The 27217-nt window shown below is 45.1% G+C and overlaps 1 protein-coding gene across 1 annotated transcript; it reads right to left on the reverse strand.

The window, feature by feature from the left end:
• Positions 1–213: 213 nt before the first annotated feature.
• LOC142776362 (uncharacterized) lies at positions 214–4788 on the reverse strand. The gene is made up of 2 exons (XM_075879910.1): positions 3685–4788; positions 214–3576 (listed from the first exon to the last, which is right to left on the reverse strand). The coding sequence occupies exons 1-2, from the start codon at positions 3897–3899 to the stop codon at positions 1356–1358; spliced, it is 2436 nt and encodes an 811-aa protein (XP_075736025.1). The 5' UTR covers positions 3900–4788; the 3' UTR covers positions 214–1355.
• Between the last annotated feature and the right edge of the window lie 22429 nt (positions 4789–27217).

Consider the following 27217-nt stretch of genomic DNA (forward strand, 5'->3'; position numbering starts at 1 on the left):
GTCCCAAAACCACTATATGATTATGAGAGACGCCGTAGTGGAGGGCTCCGGAAATTTAGACCACTGTTGCGAAAGATGGCGACGCCGACGCGGTCCCGGAGGCGCCACTGCTTTCGACCCCGCCGGGAAGGTCACCAGCCGTTTAGTAGCGTATGTTTCTCAGCTCGCGACTGCTTCTGCGCAGAGCTGAGGAGACGAGCGGACGAGACGACGGTGAGTTAAACAAGGTTTATGTACAGCATATATACAGAGGCGTTACAATTTCGGCACTGGGGCCGGCAGAGACTCGAAGAGCCGAGCTCCTCTCTCTAATACATAGGTCAGCCTTTCGCCTAAAACCGCTGATCGCGACACGCCGCAGGGCTTCTTTTATTTCCACCGGGCCCAACTAAAATGTCCAATCAGAAGCGCCGCTGGTCTTCAGAGCAGGCTCCTCCAATGGGGTTCGCCGCGCGATGCGTCAGGCCACCAGACATGAGGACGCCGGCTCGCTGTCACGTGCGACGCTGACTCAATGCACGTGGGCCACAGATGCGCCGCGCGTGTTCACGCCGTGGAGTTGTTCGCGCCCGGCGGGCTGCGGGCTGGCCTTGACCCAGATTGCCTGTTTCAGAGGCACGGACGTTTGACGAGGACTCGCTGGCATAACAGCACCCCCGGCGCCAGACAATGCACCGGAAAGACGAGCTGCTTCCACGGGGCTCGGATGTCAGGTGCGCTCGTTCGCCAGGTCCCTCCAGGTTCGCCTCCAGGGCCATGGGGAGAATACAGCTCCAGACTGTTCCGGGAACACATCCCATCATTGACGACGGATCCCCGCTCCACTGGCTTGTCGCCACAACTTGCTGGCCAAATTCGCTCGTCTCTTCTGACCATTTTCGGTTTCAGCACTTGTCGATGGTTCTGCAACGTGCTAAGAACGGTTCGACAACAGACAACACACGACACAAGCAAGTGCCCTCGGTCACCCGACAGAACACCAGACAAAGTATAGTACAACATATACCTATCTACGTGTTTATCGGAATTTTGTTCCCTCTACATCAAGAGGCACATGTGGGACAAAAGACCCCTAAAATGACAACTCAATTTTTTTTCCACGTACAACAACGTAACGGATTAGAATACCACATAAAGTTGGCCCCTTGAGATCACTCTGAACGAGAGCGCTCAGCCCAGGTCGTGATGAGGTCAAAATTTTGCCCCGAATCGCCAGCCAGAAACCGAAAGGTTAAGAAGTTACTAGCTGGAACGCACTGCTCAATGCACCTGCATTAGCGTATAGCTTTCTTTTTTTTTTTTTTTTTTTTTTTAGCGAACGTCAAAGTTGCCCTGCCGGAGTACCACGCTCCATCTCAGTAACCGGTCACTTTTAGGCGACGATACCTATGCGGTACCAAGAGCGGCTCACACTTGCGACGTTCCACAGGAGAACAACGATACGGCTTGCTATGGATTGGCTCCTCACCGCTTAGCACGATATCGTGTTCGATCACCCTCGTGTTTCCGGGGCGGTCCGAAAACACGTCTTCAAACTCGGAACCAATCTTTCTCAGGTCCTCTTTCTCAGGTCCTCCTTCCCTTAAGCTAGGCTCTAGGTTTATCTGCTCCCGGATTACTTTCGATCCCCCTTCGATTACTTCACTAGAACTCAAATTTTCTGCTTCCTCTTCCTCCGAAGCCTTCAACAGCTGATTTACGACCGCTTGATGTTGAACATTGGGTTTCATCAAGTTGTAAATTTTGTTCTGCCGCCCTCCTACTTGCACCTCATAATTTGTATCGCAAGGCTTCGATAATACTTTGGCGGGCCCTTCCCAATCAACCTCAAGCTTGTTCCTTTTGGGTGGCTGCAGCCGCATTACCTGATTATCAACTTCAAAAGCGCTCTTCTTCCCCGATTTCTCGTAGTGCTCCTTCGACAGCACTTTTGCCGCGTTTTTCTGGCTTTCCACTCGCGCTTCAATTTGGCTTTCCACTAGCGCTTCAATCGAGAGATCCTCACGCTGCCCTCGAATGAGCGTCTCTCGATCAACTCTCGGCAGCTCGCTCCCACTTTCCGCTACAGGCGAGAGCGTTGCAACCCTCTCGCTCTGACTCAATGGCGCCACGTCGTCTCCCCCAGCGCATACCGCGCCGGCCGCTCCCGCGACGGGCCGCTCGCGTGACTGCTCACATGACTCATGCGGAAAATTTCCTTTCTGGGGTTCCGTCGACCCGCCGACAACGTCACTTGAGAGTTCACCGCATGGAACCAAGTCAAGCTTCCGCGAAAGCTTTCGCGCTTGCGATCGCGTGGGAGCCAGGCACGCTAAGTTGGGGAAGAACGATTTGCCCTGCTCTTTGAGAAGCTGCTCCGAGTTGTTGGAGAATAGATAAGAAAAACGACCATTCAGCGCGGCAGACACAGCCGCTTCGGTGCAAAGCTTACCGAACGGGCCTTCAATGACAACGGTGGCGATTGGTAAGCGAACACTCTGCTCCTCGGCGACTTGCCTGATCCACGCGCATTCTCCTGTGAAGTCATCCGGAGACACCAATGAAGGATGGACAACGTCCATGGTTGCCGCTGAGTCTCTAAGTGCTCGGCACGTTTTCTCATTGACCCTAATTTCTTGGAGATACGGCTCCAACAACCGCATGTTTTTTTCTGATTCTCGGATCGTTGCGAAGGCAAACTTTTCCTGACAGTTTCTCGCGATGTGCCCTTCCTTTTTACAGTTGTAGCAGATTAGCGGCTTCCGTTTGTTTTCCGGTTCTAATGCCTGTGTGGTAGAAACCTCACTCGATTTCTCCGCTTCTGTTTGCCCTTCCCCTACACTGTCCTTCGTAAGAGACGGGTCCTTCTTGAAATTACGGTGCGGAGCGGGTTTCCGTTGATCAGGTTTCCTTGAAAAGCCCTCTTTCCTTTCATCCTTTTCAACGCGCGCTGCCCTGCTATGCAACTTTCGGCGAGTATAATACTCCTCAGCTAACTCTGCTGCCTTGTTTAACTGTACTTCACCAAGTTTGTCCTGCAGCCAAAGTTTAACATCCTCCTCGATGCAGCGGTAGAATTGCTCCAATGCAACGCATTCCACCACTTTATCGCGGTCGTCATAAACACCTTCGCCCTTGAGCCATTCGATCAAATCGGCTTTAAGACGAAACGCGAAGTCAACGTGTGACTCATTCCCCTTTTTAGCATACCGGAACCTTTGCCTGAAAGCCTCGGGTGACAACTTATAACGTCTCAAGAGCACTTCCTTAACCTCGTCATAGCTCTCAAACGCTTCCCTCGACAAGCAAGTTATCGCGTCGGACACTTCGCCGGGAAGAAGAGCTAGCAGGTTCCGCGCCCAAAGAGACTGCTCCAAAGCATTTCGCTCACAGACGTGTTCAAACTTGACGAGATACTTCGCCATGTCCTCGCCTACTACGAACGGTGGCAGTTGGTCCCGAATTCTGAAACCGCTGACCTGAATCGTCGGAGAAGCTACGCTAGGCGCCTGCGAACACTGTAGGATTGCCAATTCTAGTCGTTTCAACTCTAGGCGCTCTTGTCTCTCGGCCTCCTCGCGCTCGCGAGCTTCTCGCCTTTCTTCACGTTCGCGAGCTTCGCGCCTTTCTTCACGTTCGCGAGCTTCGCGCCTTTCTTCACGTTCGCGAGCTTCGCGCCTTTCAGCCTCTTCACGAGCTTCTCGCCTTTCAGCCTCCTCACGTTCGCGAGCTTCTACTTCTCGCCTTTCAGCCTCCTCACGGCGTGCTTTAATATCCACCCAGGCCTCATCGACTTCCTCAGCCGACACTCCCTCATCCTTCATGATCTCAAGGATCGCTTGCTTTCGTTTCGCACGGCCCAAAGTAATGCCGAGTTCCTCACAAATTTCGATGAGTTCCTTCACTTTAAGGTTCTCCATCGTTCACACTAGCCTCTTGCTGTTTGCCCCTGTTAACAATTTACTTGCCGTACCCACTATAAGTCAACTAGCAAGACGCGCAAGCAACTTTTCACTCTCCCGTGTTTACCCCCTCCGCATTAACTTTGGTTTCAAAGCACTTCGACTTTGCTTGAAACGATCAAAGCTCACTCTAATGCTTCACACAGCCCTTCTCTAAACTACTACAACCTGAGCTAGAGTAGTCTGGTGAACTGAGGGGAAAACATCAGGCACTCACCGCATCGATGTCGCTGACGCCGGCCGATCCCGCAGCTGCCAACCACTGTTGCGAAAGACGGCGACGCCGACGCGGTCCCGGAGGCGCCACTGCTTTCGACCCCGCCGGGAAGGTCACCAGCCGTTTAGTAGCGTATGTTTCTCAGCTCGCGACTGCTTCTGCGCAGAGCTGAGGAGACGAGCGGACGAGACGACGGTGAGTTAAACAAGGTTTATGTACAGCATATATACAGAGGCGTTACAATTTCGGCACTGGGGCCGGCAGAGACTCGAAGAGCCGAGCTCCTCTCTCTAATACATAGGTCAGCCTTTCGCCTAAAACCGCTGATCGCGACACGCCGCAGGGCTTCTTTTATTTCCACCGGGCCCAACTAAAATGTCCAATCAGAAGCGCCGCTGGTCTTCAGAGCAGGCTCCTCCAATGGGGTTCGCCGCGCGATGCGTCAGGCCACCAGACATGAGGACGCCGGCTCGCTGTCACGTGCGACGCTGACTCAATGCACGTGGGCCACAGATGCGCCGCGCGTGTTCACGCCGTGGAGTTGTTCGCGCCCGGCGGGCTGCGGGCTGGCCTTGACCCAGATTGCCTGTTTCAGAGGCACGGACGTTTGACGAGGACTCGCTGGCATAACACCACCTGGGGTTCTTTAACTTGCACCCAAATCTGAGCACACGGGCCTACAACATTTCCGCCTCCATCGGAAATGCAGCCGTCGCAGCCGGGATTCGAACCCGCGCCCTGCGGGTCAGCAGCCTAGTACCTTAGCCACTAGACTACCGCGGCGGGGCGGTCCGCTATTTCGTTTCGTTTTATTTCACAATGGCAAGTTGCCAATAACAGATTTAAGACATGCAGGTGCACTTTTTCTGGCTCGAAGAGCGGCTTTAAAGACCCTGATTTTGATAAATCTGTTGTGTTGTCGTTTGTTTTCTGGTTTCAGGTCGGTTATCAAAGCTGCTGTGTGGCTGCTCGCTTCCAGCAAGTTGGTTGGCGGCGCCTTGCTACTCACGCATTTTATTACCAAACACTTGAGTGACGCCATGTAAATAATGTGTTAGTAATATGTGGCGTGCAATAGTGTTGAGTAGTCTTTCTTCCTCGGTGCTCCGCGCCCACTAGGCCGTACTATGGCTAGCTAGCCTTCTCGCCAGTCACGTCGGCCATCCATCGTCCGTTTCGTCTGCTTCAGCAGAGCCACTCAGCGCGACACAAGAAGTGGCGGCCAGGGATCCATAAGAACAGTTTCTACAACGTGCTTTTTTGCGCTTGCCGTGAGGTTTCACGTCATTTCGCGTTGCGTCTTCTCGAGCTCCTTTTTCAATGCTCAGCAAAGTGAACGGTTGCTTTTTTAGAGCTCCAAGCCCACACAAAAGATTGGCCGTAAGACTGGGTGTTACTAAGAAAGAGATTTTTTATTTATAAAAGGGTCCAGGAAAAAAGTAATTGCCACAGGAAGAAACAAAAATGTGAGAATAATTTCACTTTACAGCTTATCAAAATAACATGTAAATGAATGAAGTAATGATAGCAGTACTGGAACGCAGAACTTTCAGAGCAAATAATCTTAACAGGGCAGTATTGTGTCAACAAGAAATTCGCATAGGGCTAAGCAGACGTTGAAATTGCTGAATCCCAAAAAGTATGCCCCAAGGGGAAGAGTGTTTTGAGAGTAGAACGCTGTGTCACGCCACTGTTTTTTTATTTATTTTGAATTTTATTTTATTTATTTTTTATTTTTTTTTTCTTTATTTGGGGTGGCTAATTCTTTCGTTCAGCAGATAAGGTGGTGTTTTGAGTGAAGAATCGCAGTCCCAGGTACATTCATACAGTAAAACGTTGCCATAGAGGCACCGTGCGAGACGTAATTGCTGAGGAAGAGCATTTTTGTAAGATTATGTAATGTAGGCTGTGCTGTAACATATTTTAATACTCAGTGCAAAGTTTTCGCTCTTGAAAAAAACGTGAACCTCGCTTGCTCACATGCAAACTGCGTGAACACTAAAGTAGTATGAACTGTTTTTATATTTTGTGCACAGGTCTGCAGAAAACTGTTTCTGTGTACACGGTATTCCTGTTCGTGTACAAGAAACATTTAGTTAATCTTTTATTATTGCTTCATGCTTATTTCCAGCATGGGATGATGCTGTGTTGTGGTTTGTTGGCTGGTTTTGGTTAGATTACCATACTGCTGCGTGGCGCCTGGCTTGGCAACAACGATCTACGCACCGTGAGGGCACTCATGGGGCACTTTGTAAATAAAGTGTATGAAAAAACTGGTGTCGAGCAGACGCTCCTATTGCCGTAGCTAACTGGTTGCAACGCTGGCTGTATAAGCCACCTATTTTCTGTTTCTCCTGCTTCGCTGGGGAGGCTTTGTCACGGCACGACAAAGGTTTTTAGTAACGTACATACCCATAGAAAGTCAGTAATTATTGTTGCGTTATAGGCACTCAAAGAAAGCTTTCACTGCGCTAGAATGGTTTAAAAGGGTTAAGCTTCAAGCATGGAGGTGAAATGTAATAATATAAATGAAAAAATTGCCCCGTATCTGCATGTAATCTGCAAGTGTCGTCGAAAGACCATAGTCTTGTTTGTGGAGAGCGTGAACAAAAGATTTGTTTGATGTTCAGTGCAAGAAAATCGGTGAACGGTATTCTGGAGGCACTGCGTTAGAGTGCCTAGAGCTTGCAGCGGAGGCGAACGAGAGGATCAAGTCACGTCACACGTGAGACAAGAGCGCCATATGGCAGTTGTCTTGGAAAACGAAGCGCGTGGCTCTGAGACGGGTGTGCGCGCCCATCTGAGAGGTGGTTAGGTGAAGAACGCCAGGTGATGGGTAGGTGCCACCACCGTCTCCTTTTAGCAAAGCGTTGGAAACACTCGCCTGTTCGTGCCAGTGTTGCATGGTCGGCGCAGCGTGATAAGCGTTCTGGTCCCTAAAATTACTTATGTATGCCTTTTCTAGTAAAAGACGCACATGCCGAATATATATGCGTTGTTGTGGTGCCCCAGACATGCGCAATAATTGCTTTTTATTGTACAAACGCGCAAATATGAACGCTGAATATTGAGCAACATTGGTGGGCGCTTTGAATGGGCTCGGCCATTTCAAGTACCCGACGCTGCTAAGAGTGGACAAACAGACCATTCTACAGACAGTCAAAAAGACAGACCAAAATTTTTGTGTCGAAGGTCCACAAAAAAGACTATCGTCTATAAAAAAACCAGCAAAGTCACCATACCCACGCACATCATTGACTTCTTTTACACTCTTCGAAGTTCTTTTGTGAACCATTCCTACCAACGCCTAATTCAATACTCGTACAAAACAGTTCAATCGAAAACTTAAATTTATTTCATAATAACGCTAATAGTGTCAAATAGGTTTCCGAAGTAGTTTTATGACATTTTGCTGAAGATAAACGACCAGTGAAGTTTTCCAGCCCACAGCAAACAGGTGATCCAGACTGAATATTTTCGAAGTCGGAACAGTCTCTCGGAGCAGTAGAGACCATCGAAGTCAAAATTGGTAGCTTTTGAGCTCTGAAGTGGCCCACCACACACCAGTTTCAAGGCTCGGTGGCCTGCATTTGCTTCTTTGTTTGGGGCAACATTTTCAGACCATGTATGCACAGTGTATATTCATAATAGAAGCACCTCTTACTTCCATTGTGCATCGTTTTGTCGAGGTCGAGAACAATGCTAGGAGCTATAACAAAATTACACTGTCACGCTGCCTTTCTCAATTTTTACCTTCATAGAGCAAGGTCAGTGTTTTAACTCCATGCCTCTTTTATATTGAGGAGGAAACCAATAGTCATTTCTTTCCTGCCACCAATTCGTGTATTGGAAGAAAACTATAATTGCGCCAAATCTTCGATATATGGCTCTGTAAGTATCACGTCTCTGCACTGGGTTACTGTCACAGGGATGTTTTCATCATCATTGATAAGTTCATCAGCCAGTATAAAAATGTGTAGATTATGGCTGCATTGTTTGTTTATTTTCTTACCAAAATCTTGTACTTCAATTTGTAAATTAGGTAATTCTATCTTATACAAGTAATATACGAAGTAAAACACCGAAAAAGCTCACCTACTACTCCGCCAAGTGCTGTATTAGGTATGTGCTATAAAACGTAAAGGAGAAATTTTTGACACGAGATCTTGCTTCGTGTGCAGCGCTACTTGAAACTACAGTTATTCATAACTAACGTTACAATAAAAACATCCCAAAATAATTTTACCTCTTAAGAAATAATATTCAGAAATCCAGTGTGTGTGATTTGCCCGACTAATAACCAATACGCCAGGTTTGGTAGTTGCTAATGATCTAAGGAGCATCATTATCATCGTCATCTTTACATCTGACATTAGATATAATAGGACGCACCGCACACCAGAAGAGTGTTTCGGGAACGTTACTGGTAAGTTTTCTTCGCTGTAGCCGTCCAACCAATCCTAATGCCAAACAATTTCCCCGGGATATAAGCTCAGTGTTCCGATAACTCTGCTTTGTCTCTTGTGGCAGCTGACGTGTTGCCTCTCTCTTCATTGTAGAATGGCAAGAAAGAAAAAAGCGAACGCAGGACCACCATCCATACCCCGTACGACATCTCTTGGCCCTGAAGAACTTGAATACCTGCAGCGTATGGTGTGCGAACTTCAAGCCACTCTGGAGAAATGTCGCGGGGCCATGGAAGAAAAAACAGACAAAATTTGTCGAAGCGTTGACCAGTGGTTCAACCAAATAATATCAACAGTGCCAGACGAAATTCTCCAGCGGCCATTGAGAGAAGTTTGGGACACTGCAGCTAAGATTCTGTGTGTTTCACCTGCGACACCATCAGTTCCAAAATCACTGGACTCTGAGCCTACGACTTCCAAGCGCTTGATGAAGAGTACTCATGGGGCAAAAGGGAAAGCTAAGAAAGCAGCACGCCAGCGTGGCTCGTTCACCACAGAGAATAGAGCCTCACACAAGACAATTGCCGGTGCAAAGCCTGGTAAGAAGGCTGCGAAAGAGAAACTCCGTTCCCCAGCCCTTCACATCCGGACCAGCACAGGGCTGCCACGTATAACCCCAAAGTTTGACATTCGAAAGCCACCAGCCACAGCACGATCTGCACGCAAGGGTGAGACGTTAGTCTCACTGTCTGGAAGTCCGGTACGAGAAAAGTCTTTCACGGCTCCTATCCACGTACACATCAACAAAGGGCGGGTGGGGAGTGTAACATCCCGGGATCCAACGATGGCTTCTTTGTGCAAGGCTGTGAAGAAATTTTGGGACAAATTGTGACAACACAGCTTTTAACATCTCGGCAAGCTTTGTAAAGTACTTTTTTTACTTTATGAAAGTTCAGATACTTATGTTTAAGTGGAATAAAGTCTTTTTTCTGACTGCCACAACTTTTGACAATGGTCATTCTATAAAGAAGATGAAGTATGTGTAGTATTTACAAGATATATTTCCCGAAGGAAAGGAGAACCAGGAAAGGAACGCATTTTTCAAAGGCCCCAGTACCACAGTGACAGATCAGTGTTCTCTTCTGATTGGAGCTTACCTTCACTTGTAGCTTTACAAATACTTATGGCGCAACTGTAAAGGTTGACTGGATTTTTCCCTTTGTATACGTTTTCTTTGTGTAAGCAATTCGTTTCATGTTTGTTTTTATTCCTTCAATCACGTGGAGGAGTTGGGTGATGAGAACAACTACGAGCATCCACATGTGCTTTGAACTATAGCTTATTTATTTATACTTTGGTACCTTTGACGTATGGCAGTACAATTAGTGCACCATACTTCATAGCTGTTTTATGTAAGAATTGTCTAATGCGTTGAGATTGCTGAACTGATCAAGACGTATGTTTAAAGACTTCCTAAAGCATTCAGTTTGTGGGGAAGATTGGAAGATGGAATATTATGCTGTTGAGAAAGCAGAAGGTAAGGTCAAATGGACGTAGTGCGAGTTCAAAGATAAATGCAACTAAATGATGGCTTTCCAAAGCAGGCTCATGAGGACAATCCTGGAAAAGAAGGAACGTTCGCTATTGCGCGAGAGAAAATCATGGCCATGGAACGAAGTCTTAGGTCAGTCAAAAATTGGCTATTGAATGTCACCACAGTGAACAAAGAAAACGCAGGTGAGCGGCGGAAACATTATTGTGACAAGCCCTCATGGGGCAAAGGAAACGAGCATCAGGTGCGACAAAAAAATACAGTGGTCAATTTTCAAGCTTTAAGGAAGTAGTTTGCGGAAGAGAGGGAATAAATCGGTAGCCGTGTTACCTAGTCAGTAGGTAGGTACACGTTTCGGGAGGTATGTTGGAGAAGGTTATTACAGGTGGTGACTCGAGTTTATTTTGATTCTTACAGGCAATCAAGGGCAGGGTGAAGGGCAACTGAAGTCTTCTCTTAGATAGAGGTGCATGGGTCAGTAATCAAGCAATCGAGAAAAAAACTACAGCTTTCGCTCACAGAAGTACTTTCGCCTTAATTGCGGAAGGTCAAGGGGACGTCTTGAATGAAGAATCGGCAGGGCTAGCCACAAATTCAAAGAAAGGAGTTGGCAGCGTGTGGGCCGTGACTCTCGATGAGCAAATCGAAATACTCATGGTACCAGATGTACCATTGTGAAATGTTGACAACATATAGCAGCTGTCGCAGCAAAGTGATAGTGCAGATGCGTCAATAGAGTGGTTTCGAAGTAAACCGAGAGATTCAAACGAAGCGCGTGGCTCATAGACGGGTGTGCGCGCACATCTGAGAGGTGATTAGGTGTAGAACGCCAGGTGATTTGTAGGTGCCACCACCGTCTCCTTTTAGCAAAGCGTTGGAAACACTCGCCTGTTCGTGCCAGTGTTGCATGGTCGGCGCAGCGTGATAAGCGTTATGGTCCTTGAAATTACTTATGTATGCCTTTTCTAGTAAAAGACGCACATGCCGAATATATATGCTTTGATTGGTGCCCAAGACATGCGCAATAATTGCTTTTTATTGTACAAACGCGCAAATATGAACGCTGAATATTGAGCAACATTGGTGGGCGCTTTGAATGGGCTCGGCCATTTCAAGTACCCGATGCTGCTAAGAGTGGACAAACAGACAATTGTACAGACAGACAGAAAGACAGACCAAATTTTTTGTGTCGAAGGTCCACAAAAAAGACTATCGTCTATAAAAAAAACCAGCAAAGCCACCATACCCACGCATATCATTGACTTCTATTACACTCTCCGAAGTTCTTTTGTGAACCATTCCTACCAACGCCTAATTCAATACTCGTACAAAACAGTTCAATACAAAACTTAAATTTATTTCAAAATAACGCTAATAGTGGCAAAGAGGTTTCCGAAATAGTTTTATGACATTTTGCTGAAGATAAAAGACCAGTGAAGTTTTAGAGCCCACAGCAAACAGGTGATCCATAGTGAATGTTTTCCAAGTCAAAACAGTCCCTCCAGTAGAGACCATCGAAGTCAAAATTGGTAGCTTTTGAGCTCTGAAGTGGCCCACCACACACCAGTTTCAAGGCTCGGTGGCCTGCATTTGCTTCTTTGTTTGGGGCAACATTTTCAGACCATGTATGCACAGTGTATATTCATAATAGAAGCACCTCTTACTTCCATTGTGCATCGTTTTGTCGAGGTCGAGAACAATGCTAGAAGCTATAACAAAATTACACTGTCACGCTGCCTTTCTCAATTTTTACCTTCATAGAGCAAGGTCAGTGTTTTAACTTCGTGCCTCTTTTATATTGAGGAGGAAACCAATAGTCATTTCTTTCCTGCCACCAATTCGTGTATTGGAAGAAAACTATAATTGCGCCACATCTTCGATATATGGCTCTGTAAGTATCACGCCTCTGCACTGGGTTACCGTCACAGGGATGTTTTCATCATCATTGATAAGTTCATCAGCCAGTATAAAAATGTGTAGATTATTGCTGCATTGTTTGTTTATTTTCTTACCAAAATCTTGTACTTCAATTTGTTAAATTAGGTAATTCTATCTTATACGAGTAATATACGAAGTAAAACACCGAAAAAGCTCACCTACTACTCCGCCAAGGGCTGTATTAGGTATGTGCTATAAAACGTGAAGGAGAAATTTTTGACACGAGATCTTGCTTCGTGTGCAGCGCTACTTGAAATTACACTTATTCATAACTAACGTTACAATAAAAACATCCCAAAATAATTTTACCTCTTAAGAAATAATATTCAGAAATCCAGTGTGTGTGATTTGCCCGACTCATAACCAATACCCCAGGTTTGGTAGTTGCTAATGATCTAAGGAGCATCATTATCATCATCATCATTAAATCTGACATTAGATATGATAGGATGCACCGCACACCAGAAGAGTGTTTCGGGAACGTTACTGGTAAGTTTTTTTCGCTGTAGTCGTCCAACCAATCCTATTGCCAAACAATTTCCCCGGGATATAAGCTCAGTGTTCCGATAACTCTGCTTTGTCTCTTGTGGCAGCTGACGTGTTGCCTCTCTTCATTGTAGAATGGTAAGAAAGAAAAAAGCGAACGCAGGACCACCATCCATACCCCGTACGACATATCTTGGCCCTGAAGAACTTGAATACCTGCAGCGTATGGTGTGCGAACTTCAAGCCACTCTGGAGAAATGTCGCGGGGCCATGGAAGAAAAAACAGACAAAATTTGTCGAAGCGTTGACCAGTGGTTCAACCAAATAATATCTACAGTGCCAAACGAAATTCTCCAGCGGCCATTGAGAGAAGTTTGGGACACTGCAGCGGAGATTCTGTGTGTTTCACCTGCGACACCATCAGTTCCAAAATTACTGGACTCTGAGCCTACAACTTCCAAGCGCTTGATGAAGAGTACTCATGGGGCAAAAGGGAAAGCTAAGAAAGCAGCACGCCAGCGTGGCTCGTTCACCACAGAGAATAGAGCCTCACACAAGACACTTGCCGGTGCAAAGCCTGGTAAGAAGGCTGCGAAAGTGAAACTCTGTGCCCCAGCCCTTCACATCCGGACCAGCACAGGGCTGCCACGTATAACCCCAAAGTTTGACATTCGAAAGCCACCAGCCACAGCACGATCTGCACGCAAGGGTGAGACGTTAGTCTCAATGTCGGGAAGTCCGGTACGAGAAAAGTCTTTCACGGCTCCTATCCACGTACACATCAACAAAGGGCGGGTGGTGAGTGTAACATCCCGGGATCCAACAATGGTTTCTTTGTGCAAGGCTGTGAAGAAATTTTGGGACAAAATGTTACAACACAGCTTTTAACATCTCGGCAAGCTTTGTAAAGTACTTTTTTTTACTTTATGAAAGTTCAGATACTTATGTTTAAGTGGAATAAAGTTTTTTTTTTCTGACTGCCACAACTTTTGACAATGGTCATTCTATAATGAAGATGAAGTATGTGTAGCATTTACAAGATATATTTCCCGAAGGAAAGGAGAACTAGGAAAGGAACGTATTTTTCAAAGGCCCCAGTACCACAGTGACAGATCAGTGTTCTCTTCTGATTGGAGCTTACCTTCACTTGTAGCTTTACAAATACTTATGGCGCAACTGTAAAGGTTGACTGGATTTTTCCCTTTGTATACGTTTTTTTTGTGTAAGCAATTCGTTTCATGTTTGTTTTTATTCCTCCAATCACGTGGAGGAGTTGGGTGAAGAGAACAACTACGAGCATCCACATGTGCTTTGAACTATAGCTTATTTATTTATACTTTGGTACCTTTGACGTATGGCAGTATAATTAGTGCACCATACTTCATAGCTGTTTTATGTAAGAATTTTCTAATGCGTTGAGATTGCTGAACTGATCAAGACGTATGTTTAAAGAGATCCTAAAGCATTCAGTTTGTGGGGAAGATTGGAAGATGGAATATTATGCTGTTGAGAAAGCAGAAGGTAAGGTCTAATGGACGTAGTGCGAGTTCAAAGATAAATGCAACAAAATGGTGGCTCTCCAAAGCAGGCTCATGAGGACAATCCTGGAAAAGAAGGAACGTTCGCTATTGCGCGAGAGAAAATCATGGCCATGGAACGAAGTCTTAGGTCAGTCAAAAATTGGCTATTGAATGTCGCCACAGTCAACAAAGAAAGCGCAGGTGAGCGACGGAAACATTAGTGTGACAAGCCCTCAAGGGGCAAAGGAAACGAGCATCAGGTGCGACAAAAAAATAGAATGGTCAAAGGTTCAAGCTTTAAGGAAGTAGTTTGCGGAAGAGAGGGAATAAATCGGTAGCCGTGTTACCTAGTCAGTAGGTAGGTACACGTTTCGGGAGGTATGTTAGAGAAGGTTATTACAGGTGGTGACTCGAGTTTATTTTGATTCTTACAGGCAATCAAGGACAGGGTGAAGGGCAACTGAAGTCTTCTCTTAGAGGTGCATGGGTCAGTAATCAAGCAATCAAGAAAAAAACTACAGCTATTGCTCACAGAAGTACTTTCCCCGTAATTGCGGAAGGTCAAGGGGACGTCTTGAATGACGAATCGGGAGGGCTAGCCATAAATTCAAAGAAAGGAGTTGGCAGCGTGTGGGCCGTGACTCTCGATGAGCAAATCAAAATACTCATGGTACCAGATGTACTATTGTGAAATGTTGACAACATATAGCAGCTGCCGCAGCAAATTGATAGTGCAGATGCGTCTAGAGAGTGGTTTCGAAGTAAACCGAGAGATTCAAACGAATCGCGTGGCTCTGAGACTGGTGTGCGCGCCCATCTGAGAGGTGATTAGGTGTAGAACGCCAGGTGATGGGTAGGTGCCACCACCGTCTCCTTTTAGGAAAGCGTTGAAAACACTCGCCTGTTCGTGCCAGTGTTGCATGGTCGGCGCAGAGTGATAAGCGTTATGGTCCTTGAAATTACTTATGTATGCCTTTTCTAGTAAAAGACGCACATGCCGAATATATCTGCGTTGTTGTGGTGCCCCAGACATGCGCAATAATTGCTTTTTATTGTACAAACGCGCAAATATGAACGCTGAATATTGAGCAACATTGGTGGGCGCTGTGAATGGGATCGGCCATTTCAAGTACCCGATGCTGCTCAGAGTGGACAAACAGACAATTGTACAGACAGACAGAAAGACAGACCAGATTTTTTGTGTCGAAGGTCCACAAAAAAGACTATCGTCTATAAAAAAACCAGCAAAGCCACCATACCCACGCACATCATTGACTTCTTTTACACTCTTCGAAGTTCTTTTGTGAACCATTCCTACCAACGCCTAATTCAATACTCGTAGAAAACAGTTCAATCGAAAACTTAAATTTATTTCATAATAACGCTAATAGTGTCAAATAGGTTTCCGAAGTAGTTTTATGACATTTTGCTGAAGATAAACGACCAGTGAAGTTTTCCAGCCCACAGCAAACAGGTGATCCAGAGTGAATATTTTCGAAGTCGGAACAGTCTCTCGGAGCAGTAGAGACCATCGAAGTCAAAATTGGTAGCTTTTGAGCTCTGAAGTGGCCCACCACACACCAGTTTCAAGGCTCGGTGGCCTGCATTTGCTTCTTTGTTTGGGGCAACATTTTCAGACCATGTATGCACAGTGTATATTCATAATAGAAGCACCTCTTACTTCCATTGTGCATCGTTTTGTCGAGGTCGAGAACAATGCTAGAAGCTATAACAAAATTACACTGTCACGCTGCCTTTCTCAATTTTTACCTTCATAGAGCAAGGTCAGTGTTTTAACTCCGTGCCTCTTTTATATTGAGGAGGAAACCAATAGTCATTTCTTTCCTGCCACCAATTCGTGTATTGGAAGAAAACTATAATTGCGCCACATCTTCGATATATGGCTCTGTAAGTATCACGCCTCTGCACTGGGTTACTGTCAAGGGATGTTTTCATCATCATTGATAAGTTCATCAGCCAGTATAAAAATGTGTAGATTATTGCTGCATTGTTTGTTTATTTTCTTACCAAAATCTTGTACTTCAATTTGTTAAATTAGGTAATTCTATCTTATACGAGTAATATACGAACTAAAACACCGAAAAAGCTCACCTACTACTCCGCCAAGTGCTGTATTAGGTATGTGCTATAAAACGTGAAGGAGAAATTTTTGACACGAGATCTTGCTTCGTGTGCAGCGCTACTTGAAATTACACTTATTCATAACTAACGTTACAATAAAAACATCCCAAAATAATTTTACCTCTTAAGAAATAATATTCAGAAATCCAGTGTGTGTGATTTGCCCGACTCATAACCAATACCCCATTTTTGGTAGTTGCTAATGATCTAAGGAGCATCATTATCATCATCATCATTACATCTGACATTAGATATGATAGGACGCACCGCACACCAGAAGAGTGTTTCGGGAACGTTACTAGTAAGTTTTTTTCACGGTAGCCGTCCAACCAATCCTATTGCCAAACAATTTCCCCGGGATATAAGCTCAGTGTTCCAATAACTCTGCTTTGTCTCTTGTGGCAGCTGACGTGTTGCCTCTCTTCATTGTAGAGTGGCAAGAAAGAAAAAAGCGAACGCAGGACCACCATCCATACCCCGTACGACATCTCTTGGCCCTGAAGAACTTGAATACCTGCAGCGTATGGTGTGCGAACTTCAAGCCACTCTGGAGAAATGTCGCGGAGCCATGGAAGAAAAAACAGACAAAATTTGTCGAAGCGTTGACCAGTGGTTCAACCAAATAATACCTACAGTGCCAGACGAAATTCTTCAGCGGCCATTGAGAGAGAATTGGGACACTGCAGCGGAGATTCTGTGTGTTTCACCTGCGACACCATCAGTTCCAAAATAACTGGACTCTGAGCCTACGACTTCCAAGCGCTTGATGAAGAGTACTCATGGGGCAAAAGGGAAAGCCAAGAAAGCAGCACGCCAGCGTGGCTCGTTCACCACAGAGAATAGAGCCTCACACAAGACACTTGCCGGTGCAAAGCCTGGTAAGAAGGCTGCGAAAGTGAAACTCCGTGCCCCAGCCCTTCACATCCGGACCAGCACAGGGCTGCCACGTATAACCCCAAAGTTTGACATTCGAAAGCCACCAGCCACAGCACGATCTGCACGAAAGGGTGAGACGTTAGTCTCACTGTCTGGAAGTCCGGTACGAGAAAAGTCTTTCACGGCTCCTATCCGCGTACACATCAAAAAAGGGCGGAAGGTGAGTGTAACATCCCGGGATCCAACAATGGCTTCTTTGTGCAAGGCTGTGGAGAAATTTTGGGACAAATTGTGACAACACAGCTTTTGACATCTCGGCAAGCTTTGTAAAGTATTTTTTTTCTTTATGAAAGTTCAGATACTTATGTTTAAGTGGAATAAAAATTCTTTTTCTGACTGCCACAACTTTTGACAATGGTCATTCTATAAAGAAGAAGAAGTATGTGTAGTATTTACAAGATATATTTCCCGAAGGAAAGGAGAACTAGGAAAGGAACGTATTTTTCAAAGGCCCCAGTACCACAGTGACAGATCAGTGTTCTCATCTGATTGGAGCTTACCTTCACTTGTAGCTCTACAAATACTTATGGCGCAACTGTAAAGGTTGACTGGATTTTTCACTTTGTATACGTCTTTTTTGTGTAAGCAATTCGTTTCATGTTTGTTTTTATTCCTCCAATCACGTGGAGGAGTTGGGTGATGAGACCAACTACGAGCATCCACATGTGCTTTGAACTATAGCGTATTTATTTATACTTTGGTACCTTTGACGTATGGCAGTATAATTAGTGCACCATACTTCATAGCTGTTTTATGTAAGAATTTTCTAATGCGTTGAGCTTGCTGAACTGACCAAGACGTATGCTTAAAAAGATCCTAAAGCATTCAGTTTGTGGGGAAGATTGAAAGATGGAATATTAAGCTGTTGAGAAAGCAGAAGGTAAGATCAAATGGACGTAGTGCGAGTTCAAAGATAAATGCAACAAAATGATGGCTCTCCAAAGCAGGCTCATGAGGACAATCCTAGAAAGGAAGGAACGTTCGCTATTGCGCGAGAGAAAATCATGGCCATGGAACGAAGTCTTAGGTCAGTCAAAAATTGGCTACTGAATGTCGCCACAGTAAACAAAGAAAACGCAGGTGAGCGGCGGAAACATTAGTGTGACAAGCCCTCATGGGGCAAAGAAAACGAGCATCAGGTGCGACAAAAAAATACAGTGGTCAAAGGTTCAAGCTTTAAGGAAGTAGTTTGCGGAAGAGAGGGAATAAATCGGTAGCCGTGTTACCTAGTCAGTAGGTAGGTACACGTTTCGGGAGGTATGTTGGAGAAGGTTATTACAGGTGGTGACTCGAGTTTATTTTGATTCTTACAGGCAATCAAGGGCAGGGTGAAGGGCAACTGAAGTCTTCTCTTAGATAGAGGTGCATGGGTCAGTAATCAAGCAATCGAGAAAAAAACTACAGCTATTGCTCACAGAAGTACTTTCGCCGTAATTGTGGAAGGTCAATGGGACGTCTTGAATGAAGAATCGGCAGGGCTAGCCACAAATTCAAAGAAAGGAGTTGGCAGCGTGTGGGCCGTGACTCTCGATGAGCAAATCGAAATACTCATGTTACCAGATGTACTATTGTGAAAGGTTGGCTAACATATAGCAGCTGTCGCAGCAAACGGATAGTGCAGATGCGTCAAGATAGTGGTTTCGAAGTAAACCGAGAGATTCAAAAGTGGGACGGTTTCTAAAGAGGCAGAATTCACTTGGATAAAAGGCTTGGTGATGAACAGTGGTGGCGACTGACAGAATGGGCTGTAGCTTTTCGAAGGGGATGTGGAACTTTCGCAGACCTTGAGTGCTTGTAATGCTTGTTATAAAAAGCACTTATGAGTACTTCATGACGTGTATAACTGTGAAGAACAAAAAAAAAATAAGAGAGATAGAAGGCTTGTGCTGCAATTAGTTACATAAAAGTGCAGGGTGGCCGAAATAAAGAAAAACCCTATTGCAAAAACCAGTGCCACTGGGTACCAGCCTCTAGCGCCATGCTAGATTATGGGCCCAGTATGGCGCTGGTACTACCACCTCCCAGCGCAGGTACTCGGACGCTGGAGCGGCAGCGTCCCAGTACTCTGCGCGAAATGGCTTCTCTGGGATAAAACGGGGTGCCTATTCGGCATAAATAAATAAATAAGTAAAATATCCCGCATTCTCAATAAAAATATAAAAAATTGAGAAAAATAATAAAGCGCCATTTGACGAGATTCGAACTCGCAACCTCCTGATGTGTAAACGAGTACGCTACCCACTACGCCACGCCAGAATGCGCTCACGCGGTTTTAAACGACTATTTATCCGAAGAACGCGCCGTTCAATTTTATGTATACAAGTCGCACAGTCAAGATTGATAGGATATTCTTTTCCAAATAACAATTCTGTCTTCATTCGACAGTGACAAATGGCTTCCGGGCACCGAATGACGTGCAGATAATAGCATGAGCGGAAAGTTTTTTGAAGCACCTGCATAACTCTGAAAAATCTCGAATTGATTCGAGATGCAGCCACAGATTGTCAGCTGTTGCCACCGCTAGTTTTCTTTCCTTTGATAGTCGTTTCTACGACTTGCTACTGGTCAACAAGAACAGATAATTTGCATGCCTTGTTCGGTAGATATCCACGCACATGAGTGAATAGTGAGTTCTGTTTTTTTTTCGCGCAAGCGACGATGTAGCAGTACACATCCGGCATACCAGATTGCATATTTGCAGTTATATTGACACCTGCAACTAAGAAACCGCCGAAGAAATGACTAATGCACACCGCTGAAAAAGTATGCCAGTATGTCAGTTCCCTAACGCGTACCAAACTAATAACTCAAAATTGCGCGTTCTTACATACGAATCAGAAAAGAACCGGCTACTGCGCTCAGAAGGAAGCTTTTTGTGACGGCCTACGTTGCTGAAAGCACGACACGTCGATCGTCGCCGCTCCTTCTGCGGGCACCGCACACGCGAATAAATGGTCAATATAGACCAAGGGATGTCTAAACTGTAACTTAAAGTCATTCTTACAATTCACAATTGAGCTTACTTATAGTAAAGAGCACCGGTAGCATGTACATCGACGCGGCCGGCACGATAGGCCTCGCTGGGACGAGGCATTGGGTAAGGCTGCTTTCGAAGCAGCTAAGTTGCGATGCTTGAAGATTCTGCACTTGAGCTTCGCAACATTTTGAACTGTTACCTGAACTGTACCTCAAGTTAGTAGAAGGTCAATCATTGCGAGATATGCATTTATGCAGTGGTGATACCGAGCGAGAGTCGTTTTTCTAGCATACGCTGGCATTATACAGCGGGCGTGCCAGTGTACAGCTATATCCTGTTATATCAATAACAACAATTTAAAAATTGCCCAAAGAAATACTAATGCAATCCGCTGAACACCTGTGCCAGGGAGTCAATTCCCGAAGGCCTACCAAATTACGGATTGGAAATTGCATGTTGTTAAATATCGGTCGGAGAAGTACCGGCTAAATGCGGCCGGCAGCTTTCTTTGACAGCCTGCGTAGCTGAAAGCGCGACGCATTGATCGTCCTCGCTCCTTGTGCGAACTTCGACACAAGGAAACATAGTTGATTTAGGTTCATGGATGTCTAACAGTTGTTCTCACACTTTAAAATTGTGTGTACACGAAGCAAGAAGCGCTGGTAACATATACACCAACCTGGCCAGCACAATAATGCTCACTGGGCCAGGCACTGGTGAAGACCGCTCTCGACGCGATGAGCTGGAATGGTTGAAGTTTTTGCATTGGTGCTTCCGAATATTTATAACTGTTGCCTGAAGTAAGCAGAAGGATCAGCATGGCCAATCCATTTAAGCGGTTTGGCGGAATCAAACAACAGCTTTTTCTCTCGTCTCCATTGGGAAACCTTACGAAGCGATTGAGAGAGCTCATTTACATTTCATGAACTTGGCGGCAAAAACAATTTTCTTTTTTAGTTAGGAGTGGCGTCTAGCTCCAGGCTTATAAACACTGCAACTTGAAATTGTTACAGCAATACACGGCTGATTCGAATATGGCCAGTATACACGGGGGCATATGCGAAAAAGGTGCATTATAAGTGCTGCGTTACGCACGTGCACGCAAACATTGCGTATAATCGGTATCTGTTAAGGTAGCATCCCTCCATGCCGTAGAATCAAGCGTTTTGTATTCAACGAAACCGAAACATACCACGGCACACGTATACAGTAATGTGCACGCTGAGCTGGTAGAAACAGTGCGTGCTCCAGTATTCACAAGTGCTTTTCACTCAACATTCCAGCACTTACACTGCTTCGCAGTGTGCACCAGCATCACAGCGGTTAAGCCAGCGCCCCTACCAGTGTGACACAGCTATTTCCCAGTGCGCCTGGCGAAGTGACAGTAAATACCAGCGTGTACCAGTGTCTCCAGCATGTACCAGTGCCAAAAAACGTACTGGCATCATGCTGGGGACGCTTTTTTTGCAATACGGCTGTCTTGCTGCACGCACAAACATGTGTCTTTGTTCAATATGTCAACTTCTGATCCCGCAATCTCCTTGCTGGACAGTGGAACATAAAAAGAGGGTGCCGTTATTTTACGCTATAGCAATACGGCAATGGCACATTGCACACAACTGCTGATAACCTACAATGTAAGGCACATACTGGCTCCCCCCACCCACATAGAAAAACGTTGGGGCAGGTTCACTTGACCAATACATAGGTGAACCTACAATATATTATCTTGCGCAACATTTTTGTCAGAAAACTCAAATTATGAAATGAAAATGCACGTTAATCCCATCTATGAATTACCTGTTTTCTGCACAACAGTCAGAAGCGCAATAATCTAAGAAACAATATCGTAACTCACATACGACGCCAGGATAATGAAAAACAGCTGTTAAAATCAACAATTTTATGGTAATATCTGTGGTCTTGCATCACGAAACCACGGTATAATCAGGCGAGATGCCGTATTGGTGGTTTCTGGAAATTTAGACCAAGTGGTTTTCTTTACCATGCACTGACATTGCCATCACTACCACTGGCAGTGTACACAAACCTCTATAATTTAGCCGCCATCGAAATATGACCGCCGTGGTTGGGATATAACCCACGATCTTCAGGTTAGCAGCTGAGCACCATAACCAGTGCTGCATCATGGCGGCCCAACATTTTCCACTGACTGTACATCAAGCTTGGATATGTTCTTACCAAATTGCTTTACATTCCATTTGGCAGTTCAAATTTGTGGCTGCACCGAACGTAAACCATCTCGGCGTCTAAAAGTTTCCAAGATGCCTGATGGGAGAACATAAGTGCATGCCTTTAACGGCATGCATGCTGAAAATACTTTCAATTTAAAACACAGAATATGGCCAAAGATTAGTTTGTGCTGTCTACGTACCTTGAAACATTCAGGCTTTTACAGTTGCCTAACAAGTACAGATGCAGCTTTTCTAACCATATTGACACCTTGATTTCACTTTAAAATAGAACAAAAGCAAAAGAAAAATTATCTCTATATGTGGGGATTACCATCCTAAACCCCACCATATGATTATGAGAGACACCACAAAAATGCTATCTGAAAAAAAATTATCTTACTGAGAGATAATATATTCACATATCCAAAAAGCTAAAGATATTAGGAGATATACGAACAACACTGAGCATATACTCATCTGCACTCCTACTTTGCACGTTTGCTGGAATATATTGCTATATGAAAAATAGCTAAGCCACAGCGTACCAATGTTTCCAAAATGTATCGTTCGCAGCAGCCCCATTTCGATAGCGACGCAGTTCAACGTATCAATCGAGGCCGAAAAAGTAAGCCACCAAAACAAAGTATTACGTATAAAAGCATGACAATTTATTTTTCTCACACGAAGCACCAATTGCAGTGGTGTGCGCATGATGAAGAAGAGAGAGAGAGAGAATAAATTTTTATTTTCAAACAGTGCCCCGAGCAATGCCCGGTGTCACCCTGACGTGAGAGGCCTCCTTAGTCCTGGAACCCTCTGGATTCTACTGCCCTCTTGGCCCTGGCGATGAGTTGTTGTTGCTCTTCTAGGTCCTCGAGGGCGAGCTTCGCCTCCCACGTTTCTGTTAGGTTTTCGTTCGTCCATCCTGCTTTGAGGAAGAAGCAATAAGAAGTTTAAGATCAACGCAAAGAAAAAGGTCTATGTTTTTGGGGAGGCAGGTCTATTCAGATTGATACGCAGTGAAACTAGAAAACCCAAAGCACTGAGCCAACGAACTAGAAATTGCCCACTCAAACATACACCCTCCCACACTTACCAATTTATCCACCCATCTTCACACGCACACACATACACACAAAACGTGTGCACGCTGACGTACACACACGCACGTACACTTACAAAAACATGCGTGCACTGATGTACAGCACACACTCACGCACACACAAAAAACACGAGCGTACGCACACACTCACAAAAGCACGTGCACTTATGGGCACGCACACACACACAGAAACACACAAGAACACGCACGCCCTGACATACACACCCACACGCAAAAACATGCGCGCATTAACGTATATGCACGCACACACACAAACACGCGTGCACTTCGCACACGCACGCACACATGTGAGCGTACGGACACACAGGCACATGGACGCGCACACATGCACACACACGTACACACACACGCACAATTAAGCACACAGTTACGTAGACTTCCACCCGCATGCACACACTCACACACATACACATAAACACACGAGCACTGACGTACACGCACACACACACACATACATACACACAAACGCACACACACACACACAGAGGAAAACGCGCGCACACTGACGAACACGATCCCGTGAACGCAGACACCCACACAAACACACGTGCACTTACGTACACATAGCACGCACACGCACGCGCGCGCTGATACAAACACGTGCGCACTCACACAAACGCCCGCACACTAACAAAACACGAACGCACTGATGTACACGAGCAAACACAGATTCGCGCACACAGACGCATACGCACACAAACACGCGTGCACTTACGTACATGCATGCACACACAAACACGAGCGCACCGACGTACACGTAAGTGCACACACACACACACACACACACACACACACACACACACTACACACCCAAAAACGCACGTTCTGACCTACACACACGCACACATACCTACACGCATAAACACACGCGCACTGATGAACATGTTCAGACGCGCACACACGCACGCAACCATACACACAAAATCACGCGTGCATTTATGTACACACAGTCACGCACACGTGCACACCTACACACAGAAACACACGTACAAAAGACGCGCGCACCGACGTACACGCACGCACACAAACACATGCGCACTGACGGACACGCATGCACCCACACGCACACACACCCCAAAAACACGCACGCACTGCTGCACAGGCACGCACTGCTGCACAGGCACGCACACATCCACACACAGTCACGCATAAACACCACGCGTGCACTGACGTACAGGCCTACACACCCAAACAAGCACGCACTGACTTGAAAACCCACACACAAACAAACACGCGCACACTAACTTACACGCACACAAAACACGGCTGCAATGACGTACACGCACGCACACACAAACGAACACGCACGAATACACACACGCACGCACAAACACGCGTGCACTGACGTACATGCACACACTCACCCAATCACGTAAACACACGCACCAAGAGCTCAACAAATATGTACAGAGGCCCACTCTCCCAAATACACAAGCACATATAAAACACCCGCGCACACGCAAACACGCTCATTGCATTCACTCACATATATGCAGACTTATCAAGGCTTTGTTCAAATTTTCATACAGCATCGTAGGGACTCTTTGCTGACAGCTTAGAAAACGGCATCGAGCCCATGCCATTCCAGACATGTATGTATTGCGTATGGATGGCTTCTACGCGACGAGGCGCCACCTTGCGTCTAAAAGAGAAAGCTTCAGATAAAGAAACGTACTTGCTATTTTTTAGCCTCTGTCATGTATATATCTAAAAAAATTGAACGTTACTCACACTGAGCGTCTGTAGAAGCGTCTGCGTGTGTGCAGATGATCATTCCGGTGAGAGGTAATCTATCTGATGGATTGTTGGAGCCACCATTTTGTTTAGACAGCAGAGTAACCTGCATCATTTTTGTCTACGCTGCCATCTTCAAAAAGCTGTTTCTTTTCCCGGCTACTTGAGAGTTTCAATGGGACTTAAGATGGCCGCCGTTCATTTAGCTGTCGATTTAGCCGTCTACGGTGAATAATGGAACACACTCCAATACACATGCTTACACACTGTACCCACATACCCATACATGCATCGAGCCCTTTCAAGCCAACAAGGCTGTGACAGCCACAGAGACTAAGGTTTCTTTTCTTATCGCTTCTCACATAAACGGATATAATAATAAATGATCCTTAAGGGATGTTTGATAATTCACCAAAACATACGTTTTGTAAGATCAAACGCAGAGATAATACTGCTGATAACAATGCACTGCAATGTTATCACTAATTTCTCAAACTAGACGACCAATTTCTCACACTATCTCAAGCATGAACATGAATTCGGTAAAACATAGGACATAAATGCATATATGCAAGATAATAACGTACTCAAGGGAGAATTGCTGACCTGTAGGTAACATTTAGACTAGTCTTCGGCGAGTTTTACTATAAAGTTTCCAATCCCCATCTCGGTGCTTTACCTTTGAATTAAAATGCTACTGTTATTCTAACCTTTATGTGAAAACAAAATGAAGTAAATACAAAAAACTGTTATAACAGCCGTGTGGCTTATAAAAGACTTGCCGTTGTGACCTTTTGTTAACGCGACCGTGATTGGAGCGATACCAGTCACCACCGGCTGATTTCTCCTTGAGGTGTTCTCCGAAGAGCCTTGCCCACAATGCTGTTCTTTCCTCTCCGACTTTGCAGCAAGCAGGCAAAACAGTTGCTGAACGTTCTGCAGATAGATTACGCAAGAAGCTCCCAGCGTATACACTGAAGCTCTTTCATTAACAAATAGTTTCGGTAATGCCTAATACAATTCAACGATGCGAAACGATACATTGAGTAAATACTCGTCTCTCTATTTCTTTGCACAAATGGACAAATGATAAATTGAACATGCTGTGCCACATCTTGGTGCAACACATGGGACGTAGAAGCCCAACGTATGGGACAATTGTACAGCACATTACACATGAAACATTTGGTGTATTCTGTCTGTTGTTGACAGAAAATATGTTATCAAATTAAATTTATCTGTATTTTGTCGTGAAAAACGCGAAGATTATGAGCAACAGAAGACATACGACCCATACACGCTCTTCTTGTATACATAACTCAGAAAACGCGTTGCGCATAAACTGTAGCCAAAGAATAAAGTAACACGATTAGCTGCTGGAATACTTTTATGTGGCTGAGGAACCTTAAGTCGGTGCACGTCTTAAATTTACGAGCACCATGCAGTGCACAAACTGCTTAATCTTATTTGGGTCCCTGATAAATCTTCGCCTCAACACGATTCGATGACTGACTAGGTGAAGCTAAGCAGTTGGTTATATGCAGCTGTATATTTCAAATGTGATGTAATAGGGCTATAGGCACATCACCAGCACATGCTCTGCAGAAGATTCTTCGTAAATCAATTCTTTCGTGCTCACTGCCGCTAAGAAGCAGCTTTCTTTTCCTTGCGAAATTTCAAGGTTCTAGTGGGTCATTCGACTGTGTTTCCAACGAAATATCCTACAATCTCAGAGTAATATAAGCAATGATGCAAATGACTAGTGTGAAACCCATCACAGTCAGAAAATAATGAAAATAACAACGCACACGCACACTCACACACATATATATTGAATCACATCTCTCAGGAATTCACTGGTCCATTCTTTAGCTGATGAGAAAATCATGAAGATCAATATATATATATATTCATATATATATATATATATATATATATATATATATATATATATATATATATGCATATATATATACATATATATATATATATATATATTTATATATATATACATATATATACATATATATATATAGAGAGAGAGAGAGAG

This window comes from Rhipicephalus microplus, chromosome X, assembly GCF_043290135.1.
Source record: "Rhipicephalus microplus isolate Deutch F79 chromosome X, USDA_Rmic, whole genome shotgun sequence".
NCBI classification, from domain to species: domain Eukaryota; kingdom Metazoa; phylum Arthropoda; class Arachnida; order Ixodida; family Ixodidae; genus Rhipicephalus; species Rhipicephalus microplus.